The sequence below is a fragment of the Pinus tabuliformis genome, chromosome 6, assembly GCF_031772625.1.
Source record: "Pinus tabuliformis cultivar Carrire ecotype Pingquan chromosome 6, CPIR1, whole genome shotgun sequence".
Lineage (NCBI taxonomy): Eukaryota > Viridiplantae > Streptophyta > Pinopsida > Pinales > Pinaceae > Pinus > Pinus tabuliformis.
This window is the reverse complement of record NC_142292.1, coordinates 837,838,652-837,866,249: the sequence shown is the minus strand read 5'-3', so window position 1 is coordinate 837,866,249 and position 27,598 is coordinate 837,838,652. Positions and strand designations below refer to the sequence as shown.

The 27,598-nt window shown below is 37.8% G+C and overlaps 1 protein-coding gene across 2 annotated transcripts in view; it reads right to left on the bottom strand.

Annotated features, from left to right (window-relative positions):
* Positions 1–27,598, bottom strand: part of LOC149261472 (ATP-dependent protease La (LON) domain protein) — a 300,119-nt gene that overhangs the window by 178,270 nt on the left and 94,251 nt on the right. For both annotated transcript variants that reach the window (XM_089422315.1, XM_089422313.1), the window contains 2 exons: positions 9,127–9,228; positions 8,397–9,015 (listed from right to left, as the gene is read on the bottom strand). In XM_089422315.1, coding sequence (XP_089278441.1) covers positions 8,397–9,015; positions 9,127–9,228 — 721 coding nt within the window. The remainder of the gene's footprint in view (positions 1–8,396; positions 9,016–9,126; positions 9,229–27,598) is intronic.

The following is a 27,598-nucleotide window of genomic DNA, read 5'->3' as shown; positions in this document are numbered from 1 at the left end:
AGGTATGTATTGCATCTTCATATTTAGAACAAGATCAATTTTTATGGTATATTGGGCTTTGTTCTCGTAAACAACTTGTTACGTGGTCAATTTTCACAGAGAAAATGATAACACATTATGAGAATACAAAGAGCAACACCTTCTTTAGAGAAACACCACAACAATTGGAAGAAAAAAGAGAAAAAGGGCTTTATTACAAAGTGGAAAGAAAAATTATGGCAACAAGTAATTCTAACCTTCAAGATGGAAGTGTTGTTTCTCTTAGCCTTCCAGAACCTACAAGGGTTACACCACAACAATTGGAAGAAAAAATAGAAAAAGGGCTTTGTTACAATTGTGATAGCAAATGCACTAAAAGTCATAAGTGTGCTGAGAAGAAATTATTTTACATAGAATATGAAGAAGAGGAAGAAAAGGATCAAGAAACATCAAAAGAAGAGGATATACGCCAGGACCCAACCCAAGAGAAAGAAGAAATGAATCCGACCATATCTTGTAAAGCATTGGCAAGAATTACCACTCCTCAAACTCTCAAGATAGAAGGACATATCAAGAAGAAAAAGGTTCAAGAAGTGAAAGATCATATCAAGAAAGAAGAAATGAATCCAACCATATCTTGTAATGCATTGGCCGGAATTACCACTCCTCAACCTCCATATAGAAAGACATATCAAGAAAAAAAAATATTCAAGAAGTGAAAGATCACATCGAGCATCAAGAAATGAATCCGACCATATCTTGTAAAGCATTGGAAGAAATTACCACTCCTCAAACTCTCAAGATAGAAGGACATATCAAGAAGAAAAAGGTTCAAGTAGTGAAAGATCACATCGAGCATCAACAACAAGTTCTCCACCTTTTAAAGGATCACGCCACTTCGGTGCAAAATCGAATGAAACAACAAGCAGATCAACATCGTAGTGAAAAATGTTTTGATGTAGGTGATTGGGTATTTTTACTACTACATCTCAAGCAAGCTATTTATGAAAAGGAAATGTTGGCAATACTACATGCACTTAAGAAATTGCAACCTTACCGAATGGGAAGACACTTCAAGGTAAAAATGGATCATGATAGTCTTAAATACTTTTTAGAACAACTATTATCTTTAAAAGAACAAAAAAAATGGGTCACAAATATGTTGGGTTATGACTTTGACATCATCTATAGAAAAGGGAAGCAAAATTTTGTTGCAGATGCACTCTCAAGAAAGGATGAGGATGTGGAAGCATTGTTTTGTGCTATTTCTATTATCCAACCAAATTGGATAAACGAAGCAAGGGATGAATGGAAGAAGGACGAAGAAGTATGGCCACTCATTCAAAAGTTGCAGAAAATCCCAATTCAAACAATATTGCCAGAACTTGAAGAGGAAGGAAAAATCATATTGGAAATTAGAGCAGTCACAGAAACAAAAACCCGACAGCTACGAAATCGATCAATTTCAAAGTATCTCATCAAGTGGAAGAACTTACCCACTGAAGATTCCACATGGGAGGACAAGTATTCTATACAAAAGCATCAAGAACTACTCAAGCGTTGAGGACAACACTTTTTGAAGGAGAGGGGCATGTTAGGCCCCTATACTACTAGTGTAACCCCTTATTGTTATTAGTACAACCCCCTTATTATATTATTGTACCCATGTAGTCCCCATATTGTTGCTATTGTGTCCCATAGAAGCCCACTATTGTTATTATTGTGCCCTTACATTATTATTGTTATGTCGGCTCTGATTATATTATGACCCCTTAGACTCCTATATATAGAAAGGAGGTCTTTTCATTTGTATCATCCAAGAATTGTTCATTTGTGTAATGTAAAGGAGGTTTCCCTCTCAAAGAGGCTGAATTCTAAGGCGTTGATCTATCTTTTCTATCTTTTTGTGAGCTAGTTGCATAACACTTTATGCCAGCCATAGCATTTAAATTAACCCATAGTTCCCTTGAACCCAAATCTGGAATTTACTCCATCCACCTCAAACCCTAATTTGTTATACCTTTATCCAATGGATTTGCATTGTAGGATCATATGGGGGAACTTAACTTAAGATCTTTGGGTTACTTGATCCCTAAGCCCTAAAAAGGAAGCCTTCGTTGTGTTGGATAGTGTCCATCACCGTTTCTCAATTTTGTGACACTTCTCGAAACTTTCTTTTCCCTCACACATGCATGTGCATTTTCCCACTGAAGAGATGGGAGTAGTTACTAAGGTGACAATGGTTATACTCCCAAGGGCTGCACATTGTCTAGGACACCTAATGAGGTCTTCCACTAGGAAGCTAGATTTTGTTGTAATATGGCCCTTGGCAATATTTTTCCATTGCCAAACTTTTCAAAATGGTTGTCATCACAGTTTATCTCTGTCACAAGAGCTGAGTTTTAATCTTTTTCTCTCTCCAACTTCATGTTATAATTCGTGAGAATATTTTTATACCTCATAAAACTAAATGCATTCTCTAATGAGGTATCATTTAAGTTATTTAGAGATTTGGTGTGTTTAGTAAACCTATTTAAGCCTCTTTAGGCCAACCATAGCCTTTAGATTGACCCATAGCTCCCTTGAACCCAAATCTAGAATTTACTCTTTCATCCACCTCAAACCCTAATTTCCTATACCTTTATCCGATGGATTTGCATTGTAAAATCCTAAGGGCGAACTTAACTTAAGATCATTGGGTTACTTGATCCCTAAGCCCTAATAGGGATGCCTCCATTGTGTTGGATTGTGTCCTTCACCATTTCTCAGTTATTGTGTCACTTCTCAAAGCTCTCCTTCCTCACTCATGCATGTGCATATTCCCACCAAAGAGAAGAGAGTAGGCACTAAGATGACAATGATTACACTCCTGAGTGTTGCACATTGTCTAGGTCACCTAGTGAGGCCTTTCACTAGGCTGCCAGATTTTGTTATAATAGGACCCTCAGCAACTTTTTTCCACTACTAAATTTTTCAACATGGTTGTCTTCATAGTTTATCTCTATTATGAGAGATGAGTTTTAATTTTTAATTCTCCATCTCTCTCTCCAACTTCATGTTACAATATGTGAGAATATTTTTATACCTAAGAATACTAAATGCATTCTCTAATGAGATTTCATTCAGGTTATTTAGAGATGCTTACACTCAGTTCCTTTCCTAGACCAAACTAACCTATTTTGGTCACTCATGAACATTAATAAAATTACGTTGCACTCCATTCATTTTTGTTGGCGTATATATCCACAAATGATATTTATATTATACAAATATGATCCAATGGTTATCTTATCTATTTTTAGCTTTTTCAAGCAATTTGACTAAACTGCTTAAATATTCTTCAAGGCTAAACTTGCTCAATCCTTTATTTTACAAAACCCTGCTTAGCATGCTCTTATTCAAATAGCATGAAACTTTTGCCTAATATATCATATTTATAATTATAGTTAATATCTACGTTGCAGTGGTTTTGGGGACGAGGGAACAACAAATATGGGGGAATTCATCCCAGAGACTACTACAACACACCACCAAATTTTTCAAGGGTGTAATGTCGTAAGGTAATTTTTATGCCCTTAGGTTTTTATGTTCGTCTAGGGTTTCCAATAATTCAACAACACAACACATTTATTCATTCATATAACAGTGGGCATCCATCTATGGAATGCACAAATATAAAGATATTCAACAGTAATATAACCCTTCAACCAAACTTCAATAAGCTAGGGCACCCATTGAACAGTTGATTCAATCAATGATACACAGTATAGCACTTCAACTACTTATCAAGTCTATTATTCTATATTATTAACAGTAATAGGATTCTTTAGCAAAATCACAGTAAGTTAGCGTTGGCTTCCCATAGAAAACAGCGAACCAATTCTACTCAAAACCACCAATATATTTCTGAGTGCAATGTCAAAATTCAATAGCTAAATCTTCTAACTGTAACTAGCTCAATAATGTAGCTACTAGACTAAATGTCTAACTATGGCTTATCAGTTTTCTTACCCTTGCTCCAAGTTCCACCTGTGATTGGAAAAACCTTGTTGTAACAGTTGCACTAGTTGTCTCAAGAATAACAGTGGACAATACGAGCTCAACAAGATATATGCCCCTACTTCATAGGACTGATACTTGACAGGCCACTTCCTTAGAATGCCTCCGAACAGTTTTAGGGAGGGAACCAACACTCGATCGTGCCCTAAAATACCTTCGCTACCTTGGTACAATTAATCAGACTTCTTAACATTAGTAATGTTATGAATTGCGGTGCTTAGTGCTTATGTGGCTGCCCTCAGGAAGGAAGGCCAAGCTTAGGAGAGGCCTTAAGTGCCTCAAGTCGGACCTTACAACAAAAGTTGATGCCATGTTCCATGAAAAAAGAACCTTGTTATACCAAAATGTATGGGTCGCATGCCCTTCATGTTGCTACCAGTTGTGGGGGAGGTACTACTGAACAGCTTAGGGTTTTATCGTTTTGGTGCCCTAAATTAGCTTCAGGCCGAAACGGTTATGTCCAAAATCAACCCTTCTCCTGCATCGATGCCTTGTTTCCCTCAGAATGGGTCATGGTACCCTTCGGATGACCTCCGCTATCTTGAGACTTCCTTAGCCAGAATCGTTCACAAAGAGAGACTCGTTGCTTATGGATCTCATTAGACAGATTTTATAACCAAATAATCCACTAGACCAAGCTAGAGATGCTCCAATGTTATTGTTGTGCCAAAACAATGAAAAGACGTGGCTAGTTAGGGTGGGATCACCTCCACCAAAACTAATCAAGGAGTTATTAAAACCCACAAAGACAATTCAATCCAAATCAATGATGCCAAAGTGATTCCAACTCTCCTTTATTTATAGTTTTCCTCATGGGGTTTTCTCCTCCTTAATCTAATGTGAGGGGTTCATGTGCAACCACCAATTTGGGCTTTTTGCCCCAACTCCCCAAATCATTAGGAGAATTTTGAGGTCTAAAATGGGGCTCCTAAGAAAAATTTACAACCAAAATAAACTTTATAAGAACCAATGGGATTCGAGTTGATGATGTCAACCATTGGAGATGATTCACCATTTTTGGAGTAAAAAAGTAAAAAGATTGAAAAATAATAAAGCTACTTTTTCAACTCATATTTTCAACTTATCTCTAAGATTTTACTCAAATTTTGAGCGGGAGTACTAGTTGGATGCAAAATTTAATTCCCCATCCAAGGAGTACACATGTTGCACACTTTTGATGGACCCTGCTACACGAAAAATAAGAAATACATGAAAAACGTGATAATGAGAAATACATGAAAAAACGTGATAATGAGAAATACATGAAAAAACGTGATTGCAATCACATTTTTTTATGTATTTCTCATTTTTCATGTAGCAAGGTCCATCGAAAGTATGCAACATGGGTAATCCTTGGATGAGGAATCAAATTCTGCATCCAACGAGTATTGTCGCTCGAAATGTAAACCCATACGGAGATAAGTTGAAAATACGAGTTAACAAAATAGTGTTTTCTTTTTTCCCTCTAAAATTTGATGATGTAATCTATCTTACTTCATTATTTCCACTATTATTTTATAATTTCCTTAGAAGGCCCATTTAGACCTCAAAATTCCCTTAATGTTTACCCAATGTTGCCCTGAACATTAGATAATGGGTTTCCCCCTTCATCAACGACTATAGCCTACGGGGTTAGATAGGCTATTATGGCCTCCCTTGGGCAATTAATCCATAGGGGATATTACAAAGGGACTGCACTTATAAATATATATATACATCAAAAATTTGGAATCCATTGTAAACATTCAAGCGTGTATGCATTTTTTTAAAAGAAGCTATACTATATAGTATTATGCACATCCCATACACTTGCCAATTCTAAAACAGATTGAGCTATTTAGAAAAAACTTGCGTGACATTCCATTATTGGCCACTAGACATGAGCAAAATGAAGCTTAGCTTTAGGAAAATTAAGTGTTTGCGCAACTCTTTGCAATTTGCAATAAGGTCCGTGGAGGGCCTATGAGACATAGAATTGTTTCTATAGCAGCTTTTCTTCCTCATATTTCTTGTTAATAATGATTATGTTAAAACATAAAATTGTTTTAACATAGAATTTCTATAGTAGCTTTTCTTCCTCATATTTCTTGTTAATAATGATTATGTTAAAACATAAAAGGTATTCCCTTCTCAATGGGGTTTGTATATTTTAGCAACTTCATTGAAAACCACTATAAAACAATGCGATGGGTTTTATTCCCTTCTCAATTCTCTGTAAACCCATGTACAAGATGTAACCACAACAATAACCACAAGGATCAGCCCTTTGGAATGTTCCATTACCCTTTTTATTGACATGGAAACATTGCTTCTTGTACTTTTGTTGCTGAAAATTGAATATTTCGATCAGTGTTGCGAACATCTTGATAACATGACGATTTTATCTCGAAATCACGACTTTTTGGCCTAGCCGATGTTTGCCGTTTTTTTACCGATATTTTCCCGATTTTTTGGTTTTCTGAACCCTTGTTGATTTTATCCCGATGCTGATGTTCACAACATTGATTTAAATCACTACAAACCCAAGTCATAAGTTGTAACCCATCATACAAAACCCAATTTTTGAGTAGTGACTTGTACAACAGATTTAAATTCAATGCAATACAAAATTAATGGATGGGAAAAATGATCGTATTGCCCAATCATCAATGTCCATGATTGTCAAAATTGAAGATATATGCCTAGGATATCCTAAAATCTGCCCATAAAATCCCTGAAATCTGCCAAAAACATCCCTGAAATGTGTTTAGAATGTCCTTAAAATCTCCCTGGAACATCTTAGGGATGGCCAACAAGTCTCCACTGATGTCCCCAGCAGTTTGGGGATGTTTTCCTAAGGGTCCATAAGTCCCCAAAATGCATGGACAGTGAGTATGAAGGTTTTTTTGGGGGGAGGAGTCCCCATGTAACATAGGTTAATAGTATATTCTAGGATTCTTGTAATAGATCATATTTATAGATGAATAAGTTATTTATGACCAGATAATCTGCTACAGTCAATCTTTGGACTAGTTTACACATCACATATTTGCTTCTCACTTTTCCATTACACACACTGACTGACCCCAATATGCTTGCACCAGTTTGCATAAACGATGTGCTAAATGTACTGGAAATATTGATGTTTGTAGCTTGGGCAGGTATTTTTGCACTGGCCTATGTGTCTAGGCATGCGAGAAGTCATCCATAATCTTCTTGGAACACAAGTGTGAGAAAGCTGCTAACGTCATTTAACCAAAGTTTTTTGACTAAAGAAAAACACATAATTGTTATGTTGACTAATTGAGTTAAAGAAACTTAGGAAACGTAAAGTAAATTACTTTAGCGATTATGTTTTAATCTCAATCGTGCATCTCAAGTGGCGCAAGATCTAATCTCAACAGTTAATCACTTTGGAGATTAGGGTTAGGGTTATGGATTTAGCTCAGTGTAATGTTCTAAACACAAGGCTAGGGAGATGGGAAAGGCACACAATGCAGCAGCACAAGATTGAGAGAGGCTTCTCAGCGAATGTGTTGGGTCTGAGGAAGGGACAGCAAGGAGATACAGACCAGCCAAGGAGGGCTGATGAGCTGGATCAGATCCAATGTTGTATGTAATTCCTAAGTTAGGCCATTTGCCAGGAAGGGAGCCCAAGTAAGTTCAGAGGTGAATGAAGAACTCGGATTGGGCAGAATCTCTATGTCATTTTCATGATTGAGATTAGTATTGTTTGATTTCTGCTGAAAATTTGTGTTAGGAACCTAGTTGTGCATTTAAATCAGTAGATAATTTTTTTCTGCTAGGAATTTAAGTGTTGGGTGCTAGGTTTGCAGAAATCTAACAAGAAATCCTTGGATTAATAAAAATGAACAAAAACTTTAAAAGAATATACTGTTCAGATTTAAGAAAAACTATAGAGGCAATTTTACTAGAACTGAAAATATTAAAGCCAACTAAACAATGATTCCTCTTACTACAGATGACAATGGAGAAAAGTGAGAATGCTAATAAAACAATCACATTTTCAATGTTTAGAGAGAATTGAGTCTATAGTATATACAACCAGACAAAGTATGAACTATATAATATGTAGTGCCACCCAATACAAGAAAGCACAATACATTAAATCTCACGTAATCTTGTCTTATAGTAACATAAACTAGACCACAAACAAGAACTTGTTTCCAACAGAATCCCCAAAAAGTACTAAACTAACAACACTACATGAAAATACTCAAATATGCTCAAAAAGCCAAGAAGGAATATGCATATCATGACCACAAAATAATATTATGGACTGAAATCGTGCAACTACACAAGCCATGGGTTTAAGCATTTTCTGACATGAAAACTCTCTAGAGCTGTTTAAAAATTACCTGCAGCACGTTGGGCAAGATTATATGCATCATACATTCTGTACACCCAATGTGGCCAAGCTGAACGCTGAGCCCTATATCTCCACTTAGACTCATCAGCAGCCCAAGCTTTGCCTGCTGCTCCCCATCCTCCATCATTTGAAGACTGTTTTCTTTCTAGCAATGGGCTATCTCCACCATCCCTGTTATCATTATGGCGTGTCTCAGATATGCTCTGACTCAAAGAATATCCCGGAGGCCGTTGAGAATGTTGTGGGGATTGTCTGGAGTTTCTTCTTTGAGGTCTCCTTTGCCTCCACCACAAGCCACTCACAATATCTTCATCACTGCCACTGAATTCATCATCCCTTGGTCCAGGATGAACATCTTCATCCATATCAAATGGCTGCCTCTGCAACCTTCCAACTAAGGGCCCCTCTTCAGCAGTTGAATCTGACAATTCATTAGCCATTTCATCTACTTCACTTTCAATTTCCATTTTCCTATGATCAGCATTTGATGGTTTTGACCGTGGAACCTTCCCACTTTGGAAGCTAGGAACAGATGCCAATGAACCAAATGCATCCTTTGGAATGTGTAATGGAGTAGCTTCTTGAATAATCTGAACCTTCGCACATGGCTGCATGAAGGCAGAAAGCAAATGTCCATCACATTTCACAGACTCAGCATTAAGAAGGAAAAATCTCAAGGAAAAAATAAAGGCCACTAGCAGAGAAGAATAAATTCTTACTGCACCATCCTCATCGGTCCAGCACTGATGCAAACGAAAGCGTTGTTGACCACGAGTAACCACATTCATTGAACCATCCTCCAAACAACGGTATTGACGAATCTAATACAAGTATAAAAAATCATTTTACAGAAACACAGTTCTTTTCTTTAATTCTATTGTCCTCAACATGCATTGAACTGAAGTTTAGAAGAACAATATACACCTTTCAAGAAACACTCAGCCTATCTTGTTATGTTATCTTTTCATGCAATACTACAGATCTGCACTTAAACACATAAAATATCCAAATTTTCAAGAAAAACATATATTTTCATGTGCATCCATATGAATCCAAACCATTTATACACAAATAAGCAAAAGTTCTCATTTATATAGCATGTAAGGGCACACAACCAAAATACCATTGAGTGCAATCCATCTTTGGACTGAAAATACATCAACAAACAAGCTCTAGATGGCCTCTAGCATTCAAAACAAAGCATGCTACAACAAATACCTATATATCATCAAAATCATTGTCTGTATTGGGATCTTTGTCATCAATATCACTCTCTAAGAATTAAAATAAGATAGAAAAAATGTAGCACGTCAAATCAAGATTTTGTTTAAGTGACGGGTACATTTTCAGTAGGGTCATGACAGAGGAGTTCGACAACCAATGCCACTAAGATAAACATACATAGAGGGCTTGGTGCTCTTGATTAAATACTAGTTTCATACTCTTGTACATGACAAAATCTAACGGAAACATTGCAATCCCCCCAATCCTAAAACCCTGAATAACTATTATGTCTGCTGGATTTTGAGTGAGATCTAAAATTCTATTTTCTCCATATGAAATCCAATGAGGTCGGAACCACTCTTAAACACTCTGAATCATTTCATGGTAACGTTAGACTTTCTCCTTTATATTTCATTTTCATCCCTTTACTTTAAGAATTTAACATTACCATGAACCACATAGCAATACTAAGGCCATAGACTTGAATATTAGGCTGCCCCACTCAAAAATTCTTGTTTTTTTTTTAAATTATGTTTGGAACGTCATTGGTCAAATTGTATGGAATTGGTTTGTTCAGTACAAAACTGACCAGTTCAATGTACCAAACCGGCCAGTCCAGTGAAAAGGTCGGTTCCATTACAAAACCGGTCAGTTCAGTACTAAACAAGACATTTCTGGTTCTTCCAGTCAGACCGGCCAGTTCTGGTCCAATTCAAATAACACTGGCTCAAACACCAACTGACTGCCTCGTTGATGCAACCCCTCTCCTTTTATAGACACAAGTGAAAGGAGGTAGTTACAATACATAAACACTAGCCCTAAGTAGAGTGTTTCACTTGACCATGTCAACTTAAAAGGTGTGTACCTATCATGTAAAAGAATATCCAGCTTCACAAAGGCACCCCACTAGTCTTGAGTAAAGCACCCAACTACCAAGAAGTAACCTCTAGAATTTAAGGCACTCCAGTACTAAAGCAGCCAATCAGCCCTCTTATCATGAATGCACCATCATGCACAAGTGTCACCACCAGCATTAAATAGCTCCACTACTCCAACATTGAAGTGCCTATTAAATGTCCTAATACCAACCCAGATTTACTTTCTCACAACAAATTTTATTTCCAACAACTTATTTATTTTACCAAATAAATTCTTAATCGTTGAAAAATTAGATGACTGGTATTTTTAACTCTAGAAAATTAAATATGCAACAAAAATCAAACTGAGAGATCAATCAAACATTACAACAGATAAACACCCACAACAATTCTCCTTCATTTACTAATCTGGAATATCAGGGTTTTGACCCTCACTCAGCCTCTACACACTCACAAATAAGCCTTGGCAAATTGGCCTCCCCAACAACTGCACCTCGTCGCTTCAACAATTTAGCCCCTAGCAAATTGGCATCCTAGAAACACTTTGAGATTATCCTTATATTCTACTTCCTTCTCCTCATTCTAAGTCTCTCGCTCCAGAGAATTCTCTCTCTCCTCCTTGAGAAAACCGCGTTCCAAAAAATGTTGTAGTTGCCTCTCTTCTCTGTTTGTATCTTCACCTCTCCCTCGGGCTTTCATTCATAATCTTCATTAAGCTCAAATCCCTCACCCTACTCTCCCTTCTAGAAGATCTAGGAGATCAATGGATGAGATTATTTCTAAGTCACTTAAATAATTTTATTATTTATATTTATCCTTAAAAATGACTTAATAGTCCACAATAATTAATTTACTTTAATTATTGTGCTCTTACTAAGTTAGACTTAATAAAGAAGACACAAATACCTAAAGTGGCAATAAATCATCTCCTGCTTGCCAAGACACCAAGTCTATGGAGAAGTCCTTCCGAAGCTACCACTAGCTTCAACAGTGCCCACCTAGAGAAGTACACCAATCATTGAAGAGAGAAGCTCCCACATTAAACACACTCAATCACCCAACACTAATGTGCCCTAATTGATGCACAATCACTGCACCAAATCAAAAATAGAAGAAAGGGTTCATAAAGAAAAAATGCCATGAGGATTTCCCTACAAGTGTGTTGTCTCTCTCCAAATATTACTTCTGAAGATGAGTTGTTGTTGCTCGCACAAATTGAAGATGAACAATTGTTGAGCAACAAGGTAATTTAACACTCCTTTGCAAGGGAGGTGTTCTCCAATAACCCTAGCTTCTTCCTTCTTTATCAAAGTATAAGCTACCTACAAATTGCACCAAATATCAATATGTTTGGAGAGATCATGGAATATTGGGAATCTCAAAGACCGTGATGCAACTCTAACTGCCACAGTAAACAACAAACGATCAGACAACTCTGCACAGCCAAATAGCTTCACAACAAGCAAATGAAGCTACCATATGCTCTACTTCAAAGGAACTAAGAGCAATTATTGCCTAATTCCTACTAAACCAAGAAATCATATGTGATCCCCACCTGAAACAAAATCCTTAAGTTCTCTTACAAGTATTAGCATGTCTAGCACAATTTGAATCTACAAACCCCAATAGCAACAACTCACCATCTCCAAAACAGGTCAACCTATAATGGATGGTGCCCTTCAAACATTTGAACACATGCTTCACAGCATTATAATGCGACTGATGAGCCTCCAACACAAGCTCAATGTATTCATTGCATAGCATATATCCAGGCTAGTATTTACGACACAAATCAAGGATCTCGTCAAATACTTATACAAAATAGGATCAACCAAATCAATATCTTCAAGAATCAACCCAAGTAAATTTAATATTTGGTGCCTGTTGCCACAAAATCTAGGAGGTCATTTGAGAGGCCTCACAATGCAAGATCCAAATTAAGTCACAACAATGAGGTGGATGCCACTATCACTTTAGCACTCCACCTCCTGCTCTTTAGTGGAATTTCACCACACAGCAGGCTTCCCAATATAGATCACCTAAAGGTATTCTAGATTGATAGGATCAAGGTGATCTTTAGGAGTCTTGATTACAGTACTTCTCACTTGGAACCAGGCACAATTCTTCATAATAAGGATTAGTGTACCTATGAAGAAGCCTAGGAAATAGGGCTTGAACCCTAGGGTTTCAATATATAGCTCAATATTATGCATCTAGGCATACAAACAACAAGAAAGGGTTTCCTTTAAAAGATATGATCAACCAATGGAGTGACAAACCTTCAAATAGCCCTAAGTTGAAACATTATATAGAATTAGGATTTTGTAAGGCCTTAAATTACCTAGGGTTGATGACGCCAACCCTAATGAGGCATTTTTCACCATGCAATATGTTATATTTTGAGGTTGTGAGATCAAGCAAGATGAGAGAAAATCAACTCCAACATTCCCATAATTCAAGCCCTAGTTGAAATTGTCCTTAGCCCTAGCCCAAGCAGCTTGCCTTGAAAGCCTGAAAATGGAAAGAGGGAAAATAATGGAGTCTTAGAAACTTTAGCCACAAAAACATCAAATCTTTGAAGGGTATAAATGGGAAAACCCTAGTTTTCACTTCCTAACTCTAGATATCATTTTATGAGGGGGAATTCAATAGAAAAAGGCTTTGTATGAGGTTTTCTAAGGAGTTCAAGGATACAAGATAAAGCATGCAATAATTACAAAAAAAATCATATAAAAATATGCATTTTGAAAAGGAAAATAGAAGCCCTAGCAATATTTTATTACATGCAAAACCATAAAATATATTCAATAAAATACTCACAATATATCCAAGAAAATGCCTTCTTTCAATCCCAAAATGATGTCTCCACAATGTTAAAATCTAGTGTTCTATGATGTAGCAATCACTTATTACAAAATTGCTTTATGTTGCAATATTAGTTAAGCAATTGTAGATAGAACACAAACCAAAATGCACAATGGAAGATACCCAAGAACAGAATGAGACGGAGAATTTAGGTCTAATGACCAGAGAAAAACCCACAAGGAGAAAACCCAACCATATTCTTCTTCTATTAGATATCAATTGTTCAGCAGAGATACAAAGAACAATGAGAGACTAGGAGAATGAGTAAGTTCACCCAAATCTGAACAAGTTGTAGCATGAAGATCACTGATGGCAATAGTTGATGCAAACATTGAATCAACCTTCAAGTTTCCTCACAATCTTCTTCAAGTATCTCCAACTCTCTCTCTCAATTTTGAATCTTTCTTTCATAATACACAAGTAGTGAGGGTAGAAGATATGAGGCACATATTTCATGTAATAAAGGAGGACCATGCCTTAGAGTAACTCGTATGCCAAATAGGGAGAGTAACTTAAGCCATTATGGAGAGAGGCGATGCATGCTTTCAATGGAGGAACCTCGCATACCTTGAGGAGTGCAACTCGTGCCATTTTGGGAAGAGTGACTCATGCCATTAAGGAGAGAGGGTAATGAATGCCATTTAAGGAGAGGTATGCATGCCTTTTGTAATTTATCCATTTAAGAGAGAGTGTAACATATGCTTTAAAGAGTGTGTAAGAGGAATCTTTTATGACATGCCTTCGATGAGTTTGTAAGAGGAATATGCCAAGACTTTAATGAGAGTGTAAGACAGAGTGTAATGTAGAGTCATGTGAGACATTAAGTAGAGAGGGGAACAAAGTAGAGTGTAACATACACTTTAAAGAGTGTGTAAGAGGAATCTTTTATGACATGCCTTCGATGAGTTTGTAAGAGGAATATGCCAAGACTTTAATGAGAGTGTAAGAGAGAGTGTAACATAGATTCATGCGAGACATTAAGGAGAGATGGGAACAAAGTATGAAGGTAAGGTGACTTGAATTTCTTTTTGATAATAATATTATAGTATCATAAGGATAATGATAATATTGATGATTAAGCCAAAATTGAACCATTAGGATTGATTAATAATAATTTGAGTGATTTTCGACCAACTATACTTGATGACCAATTAATACAAGGTGATTTACTATTTCTGGAAAGTCATACTTGAGATGCTAGACATGGCTTTCGATTTTCAGAAAGTCACTCCAAAATTGTCATAAATGAAATTTTATTCAAGGAAACTCATCCCTGAGGTGTCAATTTTCAACACTCCCTCTCTGCTAGGGAGGAATTTCTCTCTGCAACAAAGATCTATGCTTTCTCTGCTCATCTTTGTTCATCTCTACTCTGGGACAATGATGTCTCAATCTAATGAAGAAGAATCATCATAGGGGAGATTCATCTATCACCCTATATCCACTGGTCTTCCCATTTGACACAAGCTTGGGGGGATTACCATTTGTCATCAAATGAGGAGGATCGTGCACCACCAAGTCTCACCTCTGCTTGGGGGGATTACCAATTGACAACACATGACAAGGATCATGCTCAACCAAGCTTCACCAAAAGAGTCAAGTGGTAGGACACCTGACTAGTCTCCAATAGCCAAAATCCACATAAGATCACATCTCCACAAGCAGCGCAGTACAAATAGCAAGTTGAGTCTCTTCTAAAATGGTTGAATTCAACAATTGTGATGATGAACAAATGATAGAGGTGATCCTCTACTTATATGTGGTCTATCACCTCTAATTAATGACTAAAGACCCCTATACAAGTTTGATTTTTGAGTAGACATAATGTAAAATTGGGTTACAAGCCAACCCACTAGCTCGACCCACTAGCTCAACAGCAAAATATGGCTATAGAAACCCACATATGTAAGTCGTATGACTCAAAAAGGGATGATGTCATGCCCATTTGGGGCTCCAAATGCTCCATCAATGTAATAGAAGGGGTGCAAATGCCTCCAAGCATCATGATCATCCTCCATTTGAGGAAAAATCCTCAAATCAAACCTCAAAACATCTACATGTCTTCAAAACCAAGTGTCGGTGCCCTTAGTCATCTCCATGGGTGCCAAGTATACAGCGTGGCTGCTCCCTTTCTCCAACATTGGGGCTCCATCGAGTGCAGCAATCCTTCCTCAATCATCCTAGGGGATGACCATCCTCATATAGACTTTGGATCAAGGCATGCCCATCAAGTAGTGTCAAGGCCAACCTCAGGGCATGCTGGGTCCACTAGTACATCATCAAGAATCCTCCTTTCCAAGAAAGAAAAGCTCAACACTCTAGCATTTGGGGATGATATGGGGTATCCATCAACTACTCAGGTCACCAAAGTACCCAACGCCCTGTTGTAAATGAGCATCGTTGCATCTACCAAATCATCATGCTCTCAGGAAGTGTAATATGGCCTAGGCATCATGTTGAGTAGGGTGCCCTCAATGCCTCTGCTACTCTAGAACATCTAACAAAACTATCTCAAACATAAGTGAAAGAAACCATTCATTAGAGATTAAGATCATAACTGCATCTATGTGGACCATACTTAAGTGTTATGGGCATATTAATACTTCAAACAAGGATCATCTTCAAATATCTAACTAGACCAAGTCTCGTAAAAGTGTTACCTACCCCTGTAGGGGTGGCTAAATAGTTAACCCTATTAGGTGCTTCCAACCCCAAAGGGCAAGTGGCATTTCCAAGGTCAACCCTTCAATCCATAGATGTTGGTGAAAATAGGTAGCAACAAAGGGTAAGGACTTCATGGCCAAGTGCCATGGTTAGGGAATCAGCTAATGAGAATCCACATCCTGAGTTTATAGATGTAATGGAGGGAGAAATCGTGGAGGCATGAATTACCCCTCTCAACCTGCTTTTTCCACCCCTCTGGTGTACCTTTTACTTCTGTTAGATAATGCTTTTTAATTGGTGCATAGGTCAAGGATCAAAGGTTGCTCTTTATGATATAGCATTTGTTTTACCGCTTGAGATGAGACAATTTCTCGCTCATCAAGGTTGGGACGTGCAAGGGTTACTTTTGATAAGATGGAGCATTAAGTTCTTAGGAACCAAGTGATGGCTAATGAGGGGGGTTAGAGCTCATGCTAGGCTTTTCCCCACATGCTAACTTATGTCCCAGCCATCTTTTGCATTACAACTTTTCTTTTTTCTTTCATTGTGGCCATCTTATGCTTTTTCATTTTTTTAGCTGGATCAACCTCTGGGGCAATGTTTCCCATCCTGATTCAAGGTTATGGAAAAGAGAGTGCCAAATCCAATGAACCAATGACAATTAAACCCAGTGGGAGATGATATCAAAGGGAATGATGTGACATGGAAAATCTTAAGTATGGAAAAGAAGAAATGAACACACTACTTCAATAGAATTTTTCCAAGTATTGCCCTTCCTATAACCCTAAGGCCTTAGGGAAGGTGCCACTAGACTAGGGCTAAGGATTAACCCCCTGGTAAGGTGAGAGAACAAGTTTACAATCAAGATCGGTCAATCTCCACATCACCCCTTTATCCACACTAAATGCCCAAAACATTAAGTAGAAGCACTCAATTGCAAAATGGTCAAAGTACTTGTTGACTGGTAGCACACTTTCATCCAAGACGACAATCAGATTGTGAGAGGTGTGTGATTGTTGCAGGTGGCAGATGAAACTGACATATCATCATTAATGATAAAGAGTGAAGGGTTGTTGGTTGGCTTGCTATCCAAGATAGGAGAAAAAATTTCCCCTATAGGGTTACCCATTTTGGTGGTTAACCATGCCATAGGTCAAGCCAAAGGTTTATCGTAAAACATTTAAAAGGCATATAAAATCTCCACAATATACTTTGTTTGCCCATAGAAAACTTCACTTGCACCCTGCCATATCTCCATACCTAAAAAGTAGTGCACAAGACTATTGTCCTCCATATCAAATTCATTGGCTAATTTTGTCTTACACCACAAAATGAATTTCTCAAAAGCTATGTAGTACTCAAATCATCTACGTACAACACCAAGACAAGTAAATTGGTCTCAATATACAAATAATAAATGCTTCAATCTACCCAAGTCATAAAGAATCCTAGATTCAACAAGCACCCATTTATCCCATACTACCAAGATCATGGCACCTACTTCAACCTATGAAGGGCCTTCTCCAATCACCCCACGAGTATCTGACCCATGCACCTCAAAACTTCTCAATTGATTTATCTATACTTCTCTTTAATCACCTCATTAAGGAAAGCAATCTTTACATCCATCTATTATTGAGGCCAACCAAAACAAGTGCAAGTATGGACAAAAGTATAGCTAGCAATAGGGAAAACGTTTCATCCTAAGTCACCTCACACGGGGACACGGGACACAATGGACACGGGGATTCGAGTGTCGGATACGGACACTTTGACCCCAAGAACAAGACACGGTTGGATAGGTTATATTATTTATTTATTTTATATATATATATATATATATTAAAAATTAGATATTTCTTACACAAATTCTCATTCATGATACAAATAACATTATGCATACAAATACAATTGTGACATAAATGATAAATCATAATACATATTCAATTCATCAATGATCCAATAGGAGAAAGACAAGATAGTAAGATAAAGATACTGTAGTTTTCTCATTAAGTCCTCAATATCAAAATGTGTTACATAAGTAGTACAATGCCAATGGCAAATAGAAATAGCAAATACAAAACAACTACAAGTATACAAGCCTCAAGGCAGTAGGTATCTCATGAGTCATCAATCCTCATCATCAAAATCAGCATCATTATACTCATCATCATGGTCACCACTGCTCTCCTCTGTTGCATCCTCCTCCCCTGTATCCAAAGTCATCTATGCATCTGTTGGTGTGGAGGATGACCCCTCTACAATATCACCATTATCAAATGTGACAAGCTCTGGCAATAGATCATTGAGATCCAAGTTGGCCTATGCCAACTCAACACTGTTGTCCAGACCCGTATCATCAAGAAAGACATCCCACATCTTTGTCTTTTCCTTCAACCCCTCATCCCTTTGCCTGTAAATAAGACGAAGGTTGGTGTGCACATACACCATTGTCTCTGCCCTGGACTACTCAAGCCCGCTCTTCTTAACACTATACAAATTCCCATATGTGTTCCAATTCCTCTCGCAACAAGAGGATGAAGTCACCTGAGAGAGGAGCCTCATGGCTAACTACTGTAGAGGAGGGCTTGTTGCCCCATGATTTGCCCACCAAGAATAGGGCTTCTTAGCCCCCCTGTCTCTAATCAAATCATATCCTGCAAATCGACCAATACCAGTGGAAAACTCTGCAAAGGAATCCTCCACCTCATCAAGGGATGCTATATCCTGAAAAACCCACCTGAATGCATCTTTCCTCCCCTGTGGGATTTCACCATCCATGTGAGGTGGGAATCTGCGGGAAGGTCCACCATTCAGCCACTCATGGCTATAGTATTTTGGGTTCAATGAGTGAGCCAAACAATGTAAAGGTGTGCAATTCTTGTCCCATCTACTGACAAGAATATCCTGTATGGTGGTTAAGAAGGCCTCTGATGATGTATCATACTCGGGGCACTCACTCTGTAAAATAATGCTCCTCACAGACTCAATCATGGAATCCCATCCCGCATAAACCTCTCCTAAGATGGGTTGTGGTCTGTATCTGCAAATCGAAGCAAAGAAATGATAGGGTCCATGATCTGAATAAGTATATCTACCCTCTCCCAGCAAGCATCATCTAACACTGTGTCCTTCACTCTTTTAGAGGCTACTTGATCTGTTTTTCTCCAAAAATACCAAAACTCTGAAATAACGATGGCCCCAAGAGCGGTCTTGACCTCCCTCCCTCTTCAACATAATGAATGAAGAGGCAAACTGTGTATCTACAATCTTCAAAAGTGATAGATTGATGTACTCCTTGTAGATAGTGAGGGCATTTTATGATTTTGTACAAAGTTGCGAATATGTTGTGCATCCTCAATAATGCTTCCAATCCAAAGCACATCAGAAGCAATAGATTTAAGTGTTAAGTTCAATGAATGGATAATGCAAGGTGTCCAAAACAGTTGTACTTATTTAGCTTCCACAATCATGCCAACAGCCTTGCAAATAGGTGCATTATCTATAATGATTTGCACACAAGAATCAACACCTACATCTTCAATAACTTCAATAAACAACTCACCCATATATTGTGCATCCTTGTATTGTCCAAGTGCATCCACTGATTTCAAGAAAACTGAACCATTCAAGGAAGACACCATGAAGTTGATGAGTGGGTGTCATGTTGGATCTATCCATCCATCAGAAACAATGCTAACCCTAGACGTTGGCCATGTTGATTTAATAGGCTCAAGCATTTTTTCCACCTGTTTTTTTCCTTCATCGACAATGAGGTTCTGAGCTTCTCTGACCCAGGAGGCACAAGCCCTGATGAAGCCCCTTGAGTTAGAGCTCGGCACATCTCAATAAATAGAGGTGAGCATGCAACATTAAAAGATATAAAGTTTTGATAGAAAAGAAAGGCAATGGTGAGATCAAGCTCTTCTTGTTTCTCTTTCTGAAAAATCTTGTCCATTGGACCAAGTGAAATTGCCTTTCTTTTTGCTGCTTGTCCCCCACCAGAACTCTCAAATGGGAATTTGTTGTTGTTTTTCCTCAAGAATAGAAGGGGGTCATCATTCTTAGTTCTTTTAGCTTTTGCAGACACATTTGCCATACCAGCATTGGACTCTCTTTCCATTTCTTTCCTCTTTGGTAAAGGCACCTTTGTAAAAGTTGCAATTCCGCAACTTGGTAAAGCCAACAAAAGTGTTGTTGCAACCCCACTTGCAATAAAGGGAACACTTGCAGCAGACCCTGATGAAATTGGGAGAGGAGGGACATCTCCAATGGGGACATTATTCCCCTTCCTTTGCCCCTACCCTGCTGCCCTTGATTGAGCGATGAATGTCATAAAAAAATAAACAAAAAATGCACAAATTTGTAAAAGAAATGCATATGCAAACTGCTGTAAAAAAAATGCAAAAAAAATAGAGAGAAAATGCACTTACCTGTTGCTTGAATTTCCTTGAAAATGCTCCCACACCCTTTTCTCTTTGCTCCCAAACACCCACAGAAAACCCACAGCAAACAAAAGAGGTGAATGTGAAAAAAGAATGGGCAAAACTACCTTTTAACACCGCGCGGAATGCCCAAATTCGGGATTCGTGTCCCAGAATCAAAACACGATTCAGACATGATCGTGTCCCGATCAGACACGACCGGACACGTTCGGAAGAACACGAATCCGACCGAATCGTGTCTGATTCGCCCAATTTGGGACACGATGGGCCATGGGGACGAATCCAGTTTCATAGGTTTCATCATAATCAACTCCATCTTTTTTAGATAACTTTATGGCTATAGATATGGCCTTGAATTTCTCAATGTTTCCATCATCTGCACACTTTATCCTGTACAACCATCGAAAATCAACAATCGAGTTTCACTTGCTCTTAAATCAAACTACCAACACATCATTCTTGCTTATGGAGTTGTACTCCTCAACCATGGCAAACCAACATAATTGTTACACATTTACCTCCTCAATAATGGAAGGTTCTATCTCAAAAATGGATACATTAGTGCAACATAAGGAGAAAAATTTTAATGGGATTTCTCACCTAAGAGAAGTCTTTAGTGCTCCTACTTGCTCTTGTGACTCCTACAATGTCTATCTAATCCATTTTTGCACTCTAGTTGCACTTCCAAGTTTAGAGTTATTGCTTCCTTCACCAAAATTAGGTTGAATTGAATATGACTTCCCCTATTCTTTTGGATCAGCAAATGGGACAACAAATTTCTCGCCTTATTTAATCTTTGTTTAAAGTTCCTAGGACTTGGAGGATCATCTAGGGTCGATAAATTTCACATCTATCCTTAACATTGTCTTTCTTTGTGCTAGAGCACAGAATCAATAAGCTTTAGAAGTTTCATTGTAACAACAAACACACCCTTGATACTAGAGGGGTCTAGCTTAAAACTCGTATCATCGAAGAAATGAATAAATATTGTAAACAACAACAAGAAACATGATACATCAAGTTTCTCATAGGTAAAAGCTTCCTCGGGAGCACTGACCTCAAGAATCTCAAGAGGACACCTATTCTAGATGTGTATTGTAGCATTACAAGCTTTTACCAAAAGACACAAGAGTGCATCCATGTCGTGGACCAATTCTTCCTCTATGCAACCCGATTTTGTTGCAGGTTGTAAGAAACTATCAATGCCTTCTTGATCCCTGCATCAAGCATTAAACTCTTTGGGCATGCATTCTACATTGTTAGATCCTAGCACTTTAATCTTCTTTGCTAATCTAATTCTCAACCTAGACTTTGAACTCTATGAACTTGCTAAACAACTCATCCTTAGTGTTCAAAAAATAAATCAAGTTTTACCTGAAGCACCAATAATAAAAGAAACATAATATAGACACCTAACTAATGAGGAAGAGCACATGGGTCTACACACAACTTAATGGATCAAACCAAGAATCTCTCTTGACTTTTTCTTGTCGGATGGAAACACAATTTTGGAATTTTTTCGTGTGCCCATCTTCAACACTCCAATATATTCAATCTTTAAGTCTACCAATCCCTACACCATGTCCTTCCAAAGAGGAAGGGCTCCATAGTGCAAGTAACTAGAACGTTTATACCACAACAACAACTTGCAACCATCATGCACTAGAGCCTGCTAGTCAATAAATCAGCATAGGACATTCTTCTCGCACACCATTAGCCCAACTCTACAAACTACTTTAGTTGCAATCCTTGATGTTTGATGATGCATTGTTGGAGCTTCAAATTCAGCTACACATTTCTTATCTACGATAGCAAAATCTAAAAGAAGAATTTGACTAAACCAAGAACAAGCATAACATCAATCACATCTAAAACATCACTTGAGGGAATTCAAAAAGAGTTACAGTCACTAGATAGGTAGCATCAACACCCAACTCCACTTCCATGCCTCCTTGCTCCTAAAACTTATTGAAGGTCATGTGCTTGGACGCTCCTACGTCCACATACCAATCAACAGTAAAAGTGGTATTGATGGACAAAAAAAACCATGGTAAGGGATATATCTAGCTTAGATGCCTACTCATCCACCATAACCTTTGTAATCCCTACAAACTAATTTTACTATTGCTTCCCATCGTCCTTGGAAATTGGCTTGGATAATGTTTGTTCTTGTGAGATTTGAAACACGTCACATGGCCCAAGTTCTTTTTCTCGTAAGACAAAACACCCTCTTCTTTGTACTCTTCTTGGGTCTGCCTTTCTTCTTCCCATTTTACTTCATAATCTCGATGAGTACAAGATTTTGGGTCCCCTCCACTTTCACAAACATGGTCTCTAATCCAATCTATTAAATCTCTAATGCTAAATCTGATTTATTTATACCTCAAAAAGTATTTTATACCCATAAATTATTTACTCAATAAAATCTAAAAACTATTGTAAAATAAAATCATTGGCATTTTAGTTTGTATAAATTAAAATGCAACAAAAATAAAACTAGGAAAATCAATCATACTACAGCAGAAAATTTCTGCCCAAAACAATCTTCCTTCACATTAAATTAATCTGGAAAATTAAATTAGTGCCTAGACCCACAGAGAATAAATAGGAAAGTTACAAACGTTCAAACTTGGAAATCAACCCCTCTGGAAAATTGGCCTCAAGGAATTCAACCCACTTGAAATCAACCCTTCTGAAACAATTCAACCCCTCGAGAATTTAGACTCACTTGCGAACAACTCAGCCCCTCCTCCTCTCTTAAAGCCCTTATGCACTTGAGAAATTTAACCCATGGGATATTTCGGCCTCCTGGAAAATTTCTCTCGAAATTCCACCGCTACAATCCTTTTCCCTTCTCTTCAGTCCTAGAGTCTCTCACTGCTTGAGAGAATCATTCTCTCAACATTAGCACTATAATGTGTCTTCATCCTCTCCCATAGGTTCTCTTTATAATTTCTCCATGGGCCAAATCCCTATTCTCAAAGTGATTGAGGGCTAGGATTAAAACCTAGCTTTCTTTGATCAACGGTAGAGATTAGATCTAAGTCACTTGAATAATTATTTATTTCTCCTTAGAAAAACATTAGCCCAAACTCAACATTAATTAAACAATTAATCAATGTACTTTTGTTTAAGTTAAAACTTAAGAAGGAGATCGTATTAGTTGCTCATCTCCAACAACCACCTAAAGAGGACTTCTTCTCCTACATGCAAGCCACCATCCAATTTAGAAAACCTTCTAAAGCCACAAAAACAACACTCCCTTCTAGCAAGGAAGAGATTCTCCACCACCCCAGCTTGTCCCTATAGAACAAAAACTTCCGCTTCACAAGGGGCTTGGTGAGAATATCTGCTACATGCTCCCTTGAGGAAAAGTATTGCAATATCACAACAACTCTCTAAACCCTGTCTCTGATGAAGCGGTACCTGATCTCTATATGCCTGGACCTGTCATCAAACATTGGATTCTTTGAAAGCTTGATGCAACTTAGATTATCACAGTGAATCATTATAGGTCCCATCTCAAGAACAAACAACCCTTAGATCATTTTGTGAAGCACTACGACCTCACAACTTGCTAAACACATTGCCACGTACCCGATCTCTGCTAAGCTAAGTGCCACTGAGTGTTACTTCTTGCTAAACCATGAGATCACTGTTGACCCCAAGCTAAAACAACATCCAAATGTATTCTTCCTCTCCACTGCACTCCTAGCCCAATCCAAATTTGGATAGCCTTGCAACTGCACTTCACCAACTTTGACATATCTCAAAGCAAAGTTTGTTGTACCACAGAGATACCTCAACACATGCTTCGTTACCACCCAATGAACCCTCCTTGGCTCCACCATAAATGGGTTGAGTGTATTCATTGCAAAGCATATATCCAGTCTAGTATTAACCATATACATCAAAAATTTGATCATCTCCCTATACAATGTGTGACCCACCAACTCACTCTCGTAAACATTAAGCTTCATCAAGTTGGTAATCATGACAGACACCATCCTAAAATCTTATTAATTGGTAGCCCAGAGACAAATTCCCTCTTTTGGACAACCTTCTTCATCGAGAGAAAACCATCTTTTCTCTTGGAAGAATTTAATTTGGTCAAGGAAAAATATTATTTTTAATGGAAAACCCACAAGTGCACAAAAGTACAAGTCAGCTTAAAGGACAAAATGGGTCTCCAAAGTCACATATAAATACACATCAAGCACACCTCATTTGAACATCACATCACACATCTTCTTCTCTTCTATTGGTTCATACACTTCTGAATTGCAGGGCCAAGTTCACACGTGCAAGGAGAGAGAGAGGTTGCTTTGACTTTCTATTCTTACATCTTTGACTAGCATTGATATTTTGGAGTTACGGCTTGGTTTGACTTAGTATTTTGCATCTGTATTGGAGGCCGAATTCTTTGGCTAGGAGAGCAGAGTTTTCTGGGCATTTTGACCTTCGTTGACCACAAATCTAAAGTTGCTACTTGACTATAGAGTTGACTTTGACTTTGACCAGTTTTTGAGGCACCTTTTGGGAATATTTTGACTTGACTTTGACCAGCAAAAGAGGCCGATTTTTTTGCTGCTAGGACTGAAACTTTTGGAGTTGATTTCACTGGTGAACGTTGATTGTTTAGGGCATCATCGGCTATTGTTGATTTTGACCAAAAAGTGCAGACTTGACTTTGGATCAGATTTGACTTTTGGACTCATCTCTCATTGAATATTGGTTAAGTTGAATTGGATAGTCAAAGTTCTTGACATTTGACTCATTGTTGTTGAATTGGAACACTGTATCCCTATGTTGAACATTTGATGACAATCTAATAGAAGAATAATTTGAAAGGGTTTTCCCCTTTGGGAGGTTTTCCCCTGGACTTTGACCAAATCTTGTGTCTCTTGTTATTTTCTATTGTACATTGGATTTATTGTTCTATCTACAATTTCTCATTGTGATTGGAAGATTAAATTGTTTGAAAGTGATTGCTAATTGAAGAAATAATTGCGCTAAGTGATTGTGCTAGCATAGAACAGTGGAAATTTAACATGGTATCAGAGTTGAGGTGAAGACAAGCCCAAGGAGATAAGAGACTAAAAGCAATCACCTTTGAAGCAATCATCTTTGGAAGAAGCTAAAGGAGCCTATTTGACTTGATCAATATGTCTACCTCTTACTTCAAGGATATAGAGAAGCTAGGTGACTCATCAAATTTTGTTGCTTGGTAGATCAAGTTGAAAGTCATATTGGATGACAAGGATGTCTTGGAATATGTGGATGGATAAGTACCTGAGCCACCAGAGAAATCCCTTGCAGCTGCCAAGTCCAAATACAAGAAAGGTGAGCTAAAAGCCAAGAAAATTCTTATTGATTCTTTGAAAGATCATTTGCATACTTATGTTGGAAAATTCAAGAAATATAAGGACATCTATGATAAGTTGGATGGGATGTATGAGGTCAACAATTTGAATCACATTCTTTCCTTGAATAATCAACTCAAGGACATTAAAATGAACAAGGGGGAATTTGTGCAATCCTATGTCATGAGGATATCCCAACTAAAGGATCAACTACAGATAGCTTGAGAACCTATATCTGATAGAGAGTTAGTGCTTGTCACTATTCGAGGCCTTCCTCCTATTTGGGAAACCTTCATCACTACTATTAGCAACAATCACAAGTTCCAGACATTCGATGAACTTGTTAGCAAGTGCACTCAAGAAGAAACTGGGATGATATCAAGAGGGAGAATTCAAAAGCATGAAGAAGGAGAGGCCTTTGCATTTGCAGCACAGGACCAGAAGAGAAAAGGAAGAGGGAGACCATCTAGCTCTAGAAAGCCTGCTCCAAATTCCAGGGATTCCAATAGAAGATTCAAAAGGGAATTATCAAAATTTAAATGTTACAACTACCATAAGCATGGTCACTAAGCTGGAGACTACCCGGAAAAGAAAGATGCTCCAAGGTCCAAATTCAACAACAACAAGTTTAATGATAGAAAAAGAGGCAATGATAAAAGAAGAAGAGATGCTCCTAATTATCGTGAAGACGACCATTGTCCTCAAAAGAGATCAAGGAGCTCTAGATATGGAAATAATGCAACTGCTACTCAACTTGAATATATTCTTATTTTTGCTCTCTCTAGTTCTTATCCTCCAGATTCGTGTGATAGTTGGTTGGTTGATAGTGGGGTTTCTAGGCATTTCTCTAGGTACAAGGAACTTAGCAAGTCCTCTCAAATCTAGTTGAGAGGAAGACTAGTGTAAAGACCAACCTTGGAGACAACTCCACTTATCCTGTGAAGGGCTTTGGTTCTGTCAAATTTCATTTGGAATATGGGGAAATTGTTCTTCCTCATGATGTGATGTATGTTCCAGGACTAAAGAAGAACCTTGTATCTATATCTGCTTTCCAAGACAAAGGAATGAGAGTTACTGTTAATGTTATTTATGGTTGATGTGATTGCTATTAGAAAACTAAATTGGAAATTGTCATTGCGCTGCTAAAGGAACATTGAAGTAATTGTGCTAAGCATAGATCATACCATTGTTAACTAAAATTAACATGGTATCATAGCCCAGGTGAAGACAAAGCCCAAGCAAGAGAGGGAAAAGAAATCACTAAGGGATATATGTTAGACAAGATTATTGGACTAGCTTCAATGGCTACTACATCTTACTTCCAATATGAGGATAAGCTCAAGGACAAATCTGACTATCATGCATGGAAGATGACTTTGGAAGAGCATGATGCCATGGACAATGTGCAAGGAAGAGTGGTGGAACCTCCTTCAAATGCACCGGTTGTTGCTAAGACAAAGTATAGAAAAGGTGAGAGCAAAGAATAGAAAATTTTGGTTGACACTATTCAAAAACATTTGGTTACCAATATTTCTGATTTGGGAACTTCTAAGGAGATATATGATAAGTTGGTTGGGATGTTCAAAGTGAACAATGCAAATCAAATCCTCTTTCCCAAGAACAAGTTGAAGGACATCAAGATGGATAAAAGGGAGTCTATCCAATCCTACTTTATGAGAATAACACAAATCAAGAACGACCTTCTATCTATTGCAGAAGTTATTGCTGAGAAGGAGCTCACTCTCATTGCAC